Source organism: Erythrolamprus reginae, chromosome 5, assembly GCF_031021105.1.
Source record: "Erythrolamprus reginae isolate rEryReg1 chromosome 5, rEryReg1.hap1, whole genome shotgun sequence".
NCBI lineage: Eukaryota > Metazoa > Chordata > Lepidosauria > Squamata > Dipsadidae > Erythrolamprus > Erythrolamprus reginae.
Window position 1 is genome coordinate 20,606,254 of NC_091954.1, and position 13,261 is coordinate 20,619,514.

The 13,261-nt window shown below is 39.6% G+C and overlaps 1 protein-coding gene across 1 annotated transcript in view; it reads right to left on the reverse strand.

Annotated features, from left to right (window-relative positions):
• CDH23 (cadherin related 23) overlaps nt 1-13,261 on the reverse strand; it is a 726,582-nt gene that overhangs the window by 378,515 nt on the left and 334,806 nt on the right. Inside the window, exon 12 of the mRNA XM_070753910.1 lies at nt 7,185-7,343. Within this exon, the coding sequence (XP_070610011.1) occupies nt 7,185-7,343 (159 nt within the window). The remainder of the gene's footprint in view (nt 1-7,184; nt 7,344-13,261) is intronic.

Genomic DNA, 13,261 nt, shown 5'->3' on the forward strand with positions numbered 1-13,261 from the left:
CGCCCGCCTCCTTTCCAATGTAAGACATACCCCGAAAGTAAGACATAGTGGGGCTTTTGGGGGTAAAAAGAAAGTAAGACACTGCCTTACTTTCGGGGAAACACGGTATATATTCTCTCCTTCCCACCTACTTCTCTTCCTCTTTACTTCCTATCTTTTATATATCACTTAATGTCTATTCCCTTTCATATGTACTGTATATTGGACAAAGAATAAATAAATAAATAAATAAATAAATAAATAAATAAATAAATAAATAAATAAATAAATAAATAAATAAATAAATACTGGATCAATTTTTCCTCTACATTGTGCCTGGTACTTACATATCACCATTATCTGATCATTTGACATTAATTCGGGCATTGTTATTTTATGGAGCCAATGCTTTTGGTTGATAAACTGTGAGTAAAGTTCATTTGTATCCAAACTGATTTCCATCAGTCCCCCCCCCCTCCTGTAACAACCAATTTATTATAGCAAAAATATCAACTTATGCAGTTTGAAACTATTTACATGATACAAAATTCTCCCAGCGCCCAGCCTAAAGTATACACAAAGATTCCTACAACTGCTCTCAAAACAATTTGCTATGAATACAAATGCTAAACTAAGAACATTACGACACAGAAAAAGAGAATACTGGACTCCGTTTCAGATAGCAGCATACTGGAAACTTAGAAAATTTGCCTATCTCAGAGGTCTTCAAACGGGGCAACTTTAAGATTTTTTTTATTTCAACTCCCAGAATTCTGGAAGTTGAAGTCCACAAGTCTTAAAGTTGCCAAGTTTGTGAATCCCAGCCTATCTTCTTATCCTTTCTTTTACACATTCATAATCATTGATAAAACCCAATAGTCCTCGTCTTACAACCACAATGAACAAAAAATGTGTGTTGCTAAGCGAAAGAGTGAAAGTAAAGGTTACTTAGTTACTCATCTCTTCTATTGTTCTAGCTAAGAGCAAAAGGTTAAACTAGCAATCATGTACTCACCTGTTTGCTTATCTCTGTTTCTATGCCTATGATTTCCACAATGCAAAAAACTGTGCTACTCGGAACATCATACATTTTAAGAAGGTAAATGGTTAATACTTAAGATGCTGGCAGCAACCCGCACCAACCATCTGTGCCACATCTTTAAAAGTTCAGTCGACTGTGTTTCATGTTTAATGAATAAGAGATGACTATGACGACGACAACAACAACAACAACCTATCTGCCTATTCCATCAGATCCAGCAGACCTTGGCAGGACCAAGGAGGCCTCATGCTCTATCATGGCACCCATCTTATGCAACATTCTTCTCACCCTCCCAAGTGAACGCAGCTTCATTTTAGAAAATACTCAAAATCCATCTTTGTCATCAGACTTGGGGTCTCAGGCCAGTGAGATATTGAGGGGGGGTCTCCCTCACTATTCTAATCTCATATGCTGCATACTTTAAAACATTTTAAATCATAGTAATTATTAATTTTTTGACATCCTTTAAAATCATTGTCATCTACCCCTAGAATAGCCCCCTGCAAGATGGGCTATAATAAACAAACAAACAAACTTCATGAAGATATATGTTCTGGATATCATAAATGCTGAGATGCTATCCAAAGTCAAGTATTTTAAGATTTAGTTGGGTTGCCAAATCAATCATTAATATATATATATATTTGTCTGGAAGAACACTTGTTCATATAAGTTTACCAATTAGACTACTGAAAACTTTGCCAAGCTGTGAATTAGCTAAACCAATGGACGGGACAAGGGAATTAGTATATCCTTAGAAATGTCAATTCACTTGTATTTAAAAACCTATCCCTCCAAAGTAAAACAGTCTATAATTTTGCAGTAAACTGCAGTATTGAAGTTTAAAATTGCCATAATTTTAAAGTACAATCTGCACTTTACTGAACTCTTCCCATCAACATTCAATTGTGCCTAGACAGTGCAACGTCTTTCAGGAACAATCACATAAATGAACAGCACTTTTGACATGTACAGAGTGTTTCCTCTCGAGTATCAAAAGAATACAAACAAGCACTTTCTTAAAAGTTGGGGGATCAGCTGGGAGGCCAATCTGTATTGCAAAGCTAATTGCACGCATTCTGATTTATCATTGAGGATTCAACTCCTGGCATTTGCATTTGCTTCAAAATGCTCGCTGGAAGTGTAAGGGGAGAAAAGATGCTATAACAATCTCATTGTTTAGTGTTTGACAGCCCGACTAGCTAAACATCTGCTTGAAATATTAATAACTGTCAGATGGGAACAGCTCAGGGGCCCTATATGGTTTCATACCATCTGTTTGTAGAATAAACACACTTACATATAAACCCTTTAAAACATTTTGTCTGAGTTCTGTCTTCCTGTTTGCATATGTTGGTTGATGGGGCATCGGGGAATATATCAGCGCTGAACAGGTTGGGCAGACAGAGTTGAACATCTTATTAAGAAAGGCATCAAAGGCCCATTCAAGTTATGCTGCAGATATGTTTGGCTTTCGTTGGTTGTTTTTCTCAATGAAACTGATCACACCCATATAAACAAGCCAATGCATATGAAATGGATAACAGAAGTACAGCTCTGGGACAAACTTTTTACTAAGTCTGCACTTCTATTTCTACTATTTTTTTCCCTTCATTCCCATCACCCATTTCCTCCCACTTAGGACTGTATGATGGTAACTTGTTGCTTGTATCCTAAGATTTTTATTAATATTGATTGTTTCTTCATTGCTTATTTGACCTCTATGACAATCATTAAGTGTTGTCCCACATGATTCTTGACAAATGTATCTTTTTCTTTATATACACTGAGAGCATCTGCACCAAGACAAATTCCTTGTGTGTCCAATCACACTTGGCCAATAAAGAATTCTATTCTATTCTATTCTATGTAATCAGTGCCCCTGCCATTCATTTACAACTCTCTTTTCAATCCCTGGGTTTATAACAGAAGAGCGTTCATGAAGAATCTGAAAACATGTCAAAGTCTAAATATAAAAGGCCTGTGAAAAGAAAGATTCTCAAAGGAAAGAAAATCTTCCTTATGTAATCACAGTGGTATACAGTGATCCCCCGCTCGTTGCGAGGGTTCCGTTCCAGGACCCCCCGCAACGAGCGGGTTTTCGCAAAGTAGCGCTGCGGAAGTAAAAACACCATCTGAGCATGTGCAGATGGTGTTTTTACTCCCGCAGCGCTAGCGAGGAGCCGAAGATTGGGGCGGCGCGGCTGTTTTAAAATGTCGCCGCCGGCATGGGGGGCTTCCTAGCAGCCCCCCAAACCCGGGTTGCGGGTCCGGGGGGTGCTGGCAAGCCCCCCATGCCGGCGGCGACATTTTAAAACAGCCGCGCCGCGCTGGCTGTCGCCGCTTTCGAGCTGAGTCCCGGAGCGAATTCGCTCCGGGACTCAGCTCGAAAGCGCCAACAGCCAGCGCGGAGAAGCCGTTCGCTGGCACTGGCTGTCGGCACTTTTGAGCTGAGTCCCGGAGCGAATTCGCTCCGGGACTCAGCTCGAAAGCGGCGACAGCCAGCGCGGCGCGGCTGTTTTAAAATGTCGCCGCTGGCATGGGGGGCTTGCCAGCACCCCCCGGACCCCCAACCCGGGTTTGGGGGGCTGCTAGGAAGCCCCCCATGCCGGCGGCGACATTTTAAAACAGCCGCGCCGCGCTGGCTGTCGCCGCTTTCGAGCTGAGTCCCGGAGCGAATTCGCTCCTGGACTCAGCTCAAAAGCGCCGACAGCCAGCGCCAGCGAACGGCTTCTCCGCGCTGGCTGTCGCCGCTTTCGAGCTGAGTCCTGGAGCGAATTCGCTTCAGGACTCAGCTCGAAAGCGGCGAGAATGAACGGCGTGGGCGGGCGAAGGGCGGGCGGCAGCGAGGAGTTTGCGTGGGCGGTGGGGAAACTCCTTGCTGATGCCCGCTGCTCGCCCTCCCGCCAGCAAGAGGGGGAAGACCCAGGGAAGCCGCCCAGCAGCTGATCTGCCGGGCGCCATCTACGCATGCGTGCCCATAGAAAAAAAGGGCACACATGCGCAGATGGTGTTTTGACTTCCGGGTTGAAAAATCGCAAATTACCCTGTTCGCAATGGTCGGGGACGCAATAACCGGGGTATTACTGTAATGAAACATAGAAACATCAAAGATTGATGGCAGGAAAAGACCTCATGGTCCATCTAGTCTGCCCTTATACTACTTCTTGTATTTTATCTTAGGATGGATATATATTTATCCCAGGCATGCTTAAATTCAGTCACTGTGGATTTACCAACCACGTCTGCAGGAAGTTTGTTCCAAGCATCTATTACTCTTTCAGTAAATGGTCATGAATATGGTCAAGGTAAAGGTTCCCCTTACACATACATGCTAGTCATTCCCGACTCTAGGGGGCTGTGCTCATCTCCATTTCAAAGCTAAAGAGCCAGCGCTGTCCGGAGATGTCTCCGTGGTCATGTTGCAGGCATGACTAAATGCCAAATGTGCACAGAACACTGTTACCTTCCCACCAAAGGTCGTCTCTATTTTTCTACTTACATTTTTTATGTGCCTTCGAACTAAATTGACAGAAGCTGGGACAAGTAAGACTCTGTTACGCGGTGCTAGGGATTCGAACTACTGAACTGCCGAACTTCCATCGGTGGAAATCCTGACCTGGCACGTGTGCAGTTGTTTGGTGAAATTCAAAAATCTTCTCCACTGGTTCTTGATGGGCATGGCAGGGAAGGATAGTGCAAAATCTCAATTCTCACCCCATTCCCACTCCACTCTGGAGTCAGCCAGAGGTGGTATTTGCTGGTTCTCCAAACTACTCAAAACTTCCACTACCAGTTCTCCAGAACCTATCAGAACCTACTGAATTTCACCTCTGCCTAGAAGACCTACCAATTTGTTGTTCTAGAAGTTACAGAAAAGTAATTGTGCAGAATGCGGCCGCGAGAGCCATCATGGGGCTTCCTAGATTCGCCCACGTTTCTACAACACTCCGCGGCCTGCACTGGCTGCCGATCGGTTTCTGGTCACAATTCAAAGTGTTGGTAATGACCTTTAAAGCCCTACATGGCATTGGACCAGAATACATCCAGAACCACCTTCTACCGCACGAATCCCAGCGGCCGATAAGGTCCCACAGAGTTGGCCTTCTCCGGGTCCCGTCGACCAAACAATGTCGTTTGACGGGCCCCAGGGAAGAGCCTTCTCTGTGGCGGCCCCGGCCCTCTGGAATCAACTCCCCCCAGAGATTAGAACGGCCCCCACCCTCCTTGTCTTTTGCAAATTACTCAAGACCCACCTTTGTCGCCAGGCATGGGGGAGTTAGGATATTCCTTCCCCTAGGCCATTACAAGTTATGTATGGTATGTTTGTGTGTATGTTTGGTTTTTATAATAAGGGTTTTCAGTTGTTTTATTAAATTGGATTGTTACATGTTGTTTTTTATCATTGTTGTTAGCCGCCCTGAATCTGCAGAGAGGGGCGGCATACAAATCCAATAAATAAATAAACAAACGAACAAACAAATAAATTAAATAAATTAAATTAATTAATTAAACAAACAAACAAATAAATAAATAAACAAATAAATAAAATCATGCCAATTATATTTAATTATGGCTAAATGCAAAGAAAATGAAGACACTGAAATATAGAATTTTTCTTCTCCCTTATTCCTAGTTATAGTATAGCTCATAGCCGGCCAAGTTCTATATCCTCAGCATTTATGTTCAAATTGATTCTAATATGGAAAGACAGAGAAAACATTCAACTTATCCCAAAGACTATCAGATTTGGGCAGATGAGAATTTGTTTAAAACATGTTGTTTCTGATCTCCTTTCTCTGATAATCCCTTTCTATAATTAAAGAAAGGAACTTCTCCCACACCAAAGAAATTAAAATTGGGAGCAATAACTTACATATTTTTTGTTGTTGTTGTTAACTAGTTTTCTGGATTTTTTGCAATCTAGAACTGGTCGCTAGCCAAAAACATCTCTGAGAAGTGGACGCTTGTTCAATAATATAAATTCACAACAGTCATTGCTGCATCTCAATGAATCTTGGTAAGGAATGGTAGCTTGTATTCATCTCTCTCTCTCTCTCTCTCTCTCTCTCTCTCTCTCTCTCTCACTTTCACTTCCCAAGTTTCAAATTTGCCATTCGCAAATGTTAGCTGACAAAAGTTAACTTATGGTTATGACTGTAAGTTCTCCCATTGTCATTCTCTGATCATTGCTTTTTCAGAATTTGGCTACCGGTTTATGTCTGATTAAATTGACTGGGAAAAAAGCATAAACATAAATTTCTTATGCTTCTCCCCATTCTTTAAAATCTGACCTACAATAACAGAGTTATCATCCTCTACTTGTCTACCTATTAATCTGACTAAACCTATTGAAGGTATGTAGATCTAGATTTAAAGAAGCTAATCAAGTATGCAAGTCATTGCAATTTTCTTTGGGATGTCTATTACTTATAATCAGTCTTTATTTACAAAACCAGCATATTTTCTAATCCAGTTTCAGTTTACTGAAAATTTAAAAGTTTCAGCCACAGATGAATTGTAATGTATTGGTCTAAGCCAGTGATTTTCAACCTTTTTTGAGCCGCGGCACATTTTTTACATTTACAAAATCCTGGGGCACATCGCCAACCAAAATGACACAAAATGACACTCTAAGACACTCTCTTTTTTTCCATCCCTGTCTCCTCCCCACCCTTGTGTGTGTGTGTGTGTGTATACACACTCTTGAACCATTTCCAAAAACAGGTGAGGGCTGGGGGTTTTTTCTCTTATTCTTTGGGTGCTTTTTATCATATGCTTTAAATCAAGAGTAACTTCTCTCTCTCTTTTGTTTCTCTCTCTTTCCTCTCATTCTGTTTCAATCATTTTCTCATTTCTCTTTTTTTCCTCCACTTTTTGCTCATTTCTCTCTCTCTCTCTCTCTCCCTTCCTCTCCTTTTCTCTCTCTCTCTCACTTTCTTTCTCTCTTTCTTTCTTTCTCTCTCTTTCTCTCTCTCTCTTCCTCTCTTTTCTTTCTCTCTCTTGCTTTCTCTCTCTCTCTCACACTCTCTCTCTCTTAGCAAAAAGTTGCGAGACCGGAACCTGAGCCTCCTTCTTCGTGGCACACCTGACCATGTCTCGCGGCACACTGGTTGAAAAACACTGGTCTAAGCAATTGGGAAAATGCATGTATCCTGCTTACCCAAACTCTCAGAATTGTAGTTCCCACTGTGGCATTTTCAAACAGGCTGACGTTATAGAGGATCTGGCTGAATACCGGTCTGTTATCATTCTCGTTGAGGAGGTTAATCTTCACCCGTGCAAAGCCAACGTGGTCAGGGATGCTTTCATTTGCAAATAGCTAAAGAAAAAGAAATGCAAAATAGTTAGGATAAAACTTTATCTCTCTTCCAGAGAGAAGCCCTTATTTCCCTATAAATGTCTTTCACAGCAGGCCAGGCATGAAATCTTGAACCAAATTTCACTGAATACACATGAGGACAGTCACTGAAATAGCTGTACTTTCCCCTGTTTCACTCTGCCCTTTTTTCTAGTTTCCATTTATGGTCTGACATAGTCTTGCTACGTTCTCACCAACAAAGGGGATATTCTTCAACCTTGCAACTCTGGACCTGTTTAGATACAAGAACATCTGGAAATCCCACAGCACCACTCCTCCACTCGCAATAGAATACCCTATGAGACTAGACTTTCAATCCTGGGCCTAGAAAGTTTAGAACTAAGACGCCTTAACCCTGCTGTTCTGTTCGAAAAAAGTTCCTAATGTTATGTTCCCGGGTCACCCTGACCCGGACCGAAAACTCTTCATTTGCAGTGCTTATGTTTGGTCTTTTTGAAAGCTTTTTTCACCTGGAAACATGTTTGAACATTTCTGCACACAATGGAATGAAAATTGAACTGAAAAAATTAATCCTTATTGGTTTATTTTGCACATAAATGTGCCTCCCCCCCCGTTTTTGTGAAAGTTTTTTCAATTTATGGATAGTTTTGCTTGCAAAATCCATTCTATTTTACTAAAGTTGGTGTGGGATTGGTAGCTTGAACATTTCTGCACACAATGATATGAAAATTGAACTGAGAAAATTAATCCTTATTGGTTTATTTTGCTCATAAATGGGCCCCCATGCTTATACTCAAATAGGCTTATACTCGAGTAGGCTTATACTCGAGTATAAAATGATATGGTCTTATATTCAAAAATAAACCAATAAGAATCATTTTTTTTCAGTTCATTTCTATTTTTCTTATGTTTAGGATTGTTCAATTTAGTATATCAAAACTTTTGAGTTTATTGATAATTTTGCCTGCAAAATGCATTCTATTTTACTATTCTATTTTGGTGTGGGATTGGTAGCTTGAACCTTTCTGAACATAATGATATGAAAATTAAACTGAAAAAATGATCCTTATTGGTTTATTTTGCTCATAAATGGGCCCCCATGCTTATACTCAAATAGGCTTATACTCGAGTAGGCTTATACTCGAGTATAAAACAATAAACCAATAAGAGTCATTTTTTTCAGTTCATTTATATTTTTCTTATGTTCAGGATTGTTCAATTTAGTATATCAAACCTTTTGGGGGAAAATTCCTTAGGGATTTGTAGCCTTAAAAAATATAAATTGACACGAAATTCAAAAAGGATGGGGGGAGGGGCTTTTTGATCAAAATAAAAATATAAGTCTCAATTTTTCCAGTTCAATTTTCATATCATTATGTTCATAAATGTTCAAACTAGTTTTCCAGTGGAAAAAGTTTTCAAAAAGACCAAATTCAAGTACCTAAAAAAAATCATTTTGATCCGGGTCTATATGACCCGAACAGAGTAAATGTGACTTTTTTTTTGCCAAGAAAAAAATTTTTCCCCCACCCCCACAAATATTTTTTTGATGATCAGCATTGTTAAATTGAGTAAATGAATGCGTAAGATTTTAAAGAATATTTCGGATTTGGAGCATAAAAAAATAAAAAGTGAAAATTGTTGCAAGCAGCCAGGGGGGGGGGGAGGCCTTATTTCTGATGTTAAAAAAACAGTAAGAATCATTTTTTTCAGTTCCTTTATATTTTTCTTATATTCAGAAATGTTCAAGGTACCATTCCCACACCAACTCCAGTAAAATAGACTGCATTTTGCAAGCAAAACTATCCATAAATTGAAAAAACTTTCACAAAAACGGGGGGGGAGGCACATTTATGGGCAAAATAAACCAATAAGGATTAATTTTTTCAGTTCAATTTTCATTCCATTGTGTGAAGAAATGTTCAGACTACTTTCCAAGTGAAAAAAGCTTTCAAAAAGACCAAACATAAGCACTGCAAATGAAGAGTTTTCGGTCCGGGTCAGGGTGACCCGGGAACATAACATTAGGGAGTTGTTTTTTTTCAGCAAGAAAGAAACCTCCCACCCCCCCAAAAAAATTCTCATAGAGAGAACCCCTGAAATGATGAAAAGTCATGAAATTTCAAGTTTCAGATATGCAGGGAAAATTTTTTACAGGGTCTCAAACCTTGATTTCGGGTCTCACAGACCCGAACAGAACAGCAGGGTTTTAAACAAGATCTAAGTATTGCCCACAAGATCATATGCTGCAACGTCCTGCCTGTCGGCGACTACTTCAACTTCAACCACAACAACACAAGAGCATACAACAGATTTAAACTTAATATTAACCGCTGCAAACTTGACTGTAAAAAATATGACTTCAGTAACCGAGTTGTCGAAGCGTGGAACTCATTACCGGACTCCATAGTGTCATCCCCTAACCCCCAACACTTTACCCTTAGATTATCTACGGTTGACCTATCCAGATTCCTAAGAGGTCATTAAGGGGCGAGGACAAGTGCACTAGAGTGCCTTCCGTTACCTGTCTTATTGCTCTCCTATATCTCCTATACCTTTCTTCTATTCCTATATCTCTTCTTCTATTCTTTCATTGATATATTCTATTCCTATATCTTCTTTTCTATTATTTCTTAGATACAGTATATTCTACTATGAGTATCTCCTCTATAACCTTCATCATGTATTTTACTATGTGTATATAGATATATACCGACTAAAACCCTCATTGTGTATTGGAATAAATAAATAAATAAATAAATAAATAAATAAATAAATAAATAAATAAATAAAAAAAAATATTTCTACCATGCTTTCCCATTTGTTATCTTTAGAAGGATCACCAAGGACATTTTTATAGTTCATAGAATCTGCTGGTGGATCACCAGATACATTAAATCGCGAGTGTGATGCATAAAGTGATCCAGGCCACCCGCAATCTTTCATTCTGCTTGAAAGTTATGTAGCAAACCCCTAGAATAAGAAATATGGCCACATCCGAAATCTGAAATATGCTAGTAACAAAACCAAATGTAGAATTGGGATAAGTTTTGACAATCGATATTCTGAATTTTTGGCTGGCTCACAAGAGGATTACATGCTGTCGTTAGCTAGACCTATTTATCTATTTTTTTTAACCTGTTTCAAGCAAATATATTACCAGCAGAGAAAGTTACACAGAGAGAAGACATAGCCTGTTGAATTGTAAATGATGCTTCTGAGAGCATAAACTTCTGCTAGAATATATTGGATTAGCAGCCTTCCAAGGAATATTGAATATATATTCATCAAATGCAAATTAGCAGCCTTCAAGCATTTGATGCATATATATTCAAAGACATCCTTAATCCTAAACAAGCTCCCTTGTTGAGTTTTAACCTACCCATCAGGGGTATAAATACAGGGCTGGCAGCATCGTGGTTAATAATAATAATTTTAAAAAATCAATCAGACCCCCCTGGCTGCCACACCAACCCAAAGATTATCACAAACATATACTTATGATAAGCTTATCTTCTAACCTTTAACCCCAGTCATTTGCATTTCTGTTTTATGCTTTACAGTTTTTCAGAAAATCTGAGTTTTATTCATATTTCTTTGCTGCTGCCACTACTGCATAAAGACTAATAGCAACAGAGGCTGCTGGCATAGTGTTTATAGAGCAGTTCTGACTTTCTACAAATTTACAGCTCATTGAAACACTGGGATGCAGCTCAAGCAGGCAGCTGGGAAGAGCTCCACTGCCTGAGAGATGCATTTAAACTGAAGTTTTATAGGATATAAAACTTTCATAGCGGCAAACCATTAAAAAAGGGGGAGTTCTATTTAAGCTGTTGCAGCTGGGCCCTAAATTTTGGAAGGCATCAGGCTCATAGCCGATCTCTCTTCAATTTCTTCTCTCTCTCGCTCTCTTTTTGGCCAAAGACGAACCCTGTGAGACAGACAGCTATGAGTGAAGTTGCAATTAATGCTAATCGATATATGCCAATATTTTTTTAATCTCTCATTTCTGCCACATTTACTCGATTAACGTTGTGCCTTTCTAACTCATCGATGACAATCTACTGCCATCCAATAATACGGCAATTACATGAAATGTAGAAAATCCTGGAACTCCTACGAATTTTTCTTTTTCGTGTTCCCAAAGGCACGGAGTTAATGCACGCTTAGCTTTGCATTAGCTCTGTATCTCCGCAGCTGCTTTTTCTCATCATCATTGAAGAGATCCTAAAAGGCTGTTCACGGATTGTGGTTCAGTGACCCATAGCTACCACTAAAACTAATTGCTGACTCAACTATTCTCAAGGAAGGTCACAAATTCCCAAGCCCCACATGCCAGCAGAGGGGCCTGGCATTGCTTAGATGTGTAATATGACATCAGCTGTCAGCGCTCCAAATAGCATCTGAGAAATAAATCAGATTCCTGTCCATTTCTCTCATCCAAGGTTCAATTTATTAACAGAACCATGTTGGTTGCATTGTTGCCATCCTGATACTAATTTCCTTCCAATACCCCACCCACGTTAAGGTTCACCCTTTGTACCAACACCCACAAGTTCATCACGTGGACCAGTCCGGTTGCGGGAATTCCACCGACCTCCTTGTTACATCCACTGGTGAAGAACAAAGGATGACCTTGGACTTCAAGAAAGGAATTTGTTGTGGCTAGTAACTTTCCCTCTCATGCAACTACCCCTCCCAGTACCATATTATTCTACTGTGGCAGGCCAAAGTCTCTAACTCCAAATGATAGCTTTGGCCTGACACCAGCATTTAATGGTCCTTGACTCCAAACAAATATTAAATGCTGTCTCTGTTCTATTTATATGATTTATTTGGCTGCCCGTCTCTCAGGATGGTGTACGGGGATCTAAGCAAAAAACCCCATGACATTTAAAGGTTCCCAACCCCTTGATATAAGGGACTACTGTGGCAAATTTATCAAGCCAGACCAAAGGAGGATACATTGAGATGAGGCTATTCCACGAGACTAGCCCTGTCCGATTCTAATTCTCCTTGACCTGTATCCAGTTTGTCATTCTACAAAAGCTGAGCATTTTTTCTTTCCCCCCACCCCTCTCATTTCACTGCAACATTTTGCTTTGTATGTTTGTAAGTGCTTCCTAGCTTCTCTATGCAACATTTGATTGGAGGGCAGGATAAAAAATGGTTTCAGATAAATAAATCATAATATGTAATCATTATGAAAATAAGCATTTGAAGAATCTTATATCCAAGGCAATGTATACTCAACAAACATGGGAACAAACTCAAACACTCGTATCCAAACAATGTCTAGGAATATTTTTTGATGTCTAGTAGTCCTTGGTTAACAACAGCAGTTGGGACTGGAATTGCCATCATAGTGATGCAGTCATAAAGTCTGATATCTCATATGCCTGCATGCTTAGCTCTTTGTTTTCACTTAAAAGTTAACCTCTCTTCCCCCGGTAGTTTATGTATTTTTGCATTCAAGATTTGGTTTTAAGATTCAAGTCTAAAAATTGGTCATTAGTTTGTATTGTATCAAAGCAATTCCATTCGTTCTTACTGTTAAGCTAATTAGCTCACAGGCCCCTCATCAAAACAAAATCTTGAAAAAATTATAGGTATGTGTATACATTGCTACATACCTTTGAAGTTACATGCAAACAAGAATCTAGAAAACTTTATCTCCAGTTCAATATAGTTAAGTTTTTTTAAAGGGCTCATACAAGCCATTGTGGCAATGAACATAATATCTGGAACATATTCCAGCAAAGTTTGATAAGTATTTTGGGATTTATTCAGCAAAAGGACTAATATATACACAAACTTTTTGCAGCTGTGCTCCATTAAGCATCTGCCTATTCTGGCATATGACCTAATTCCACTGCTGCTTGGCCTATGGCACAGGGACTATAAAAATTATAATACAC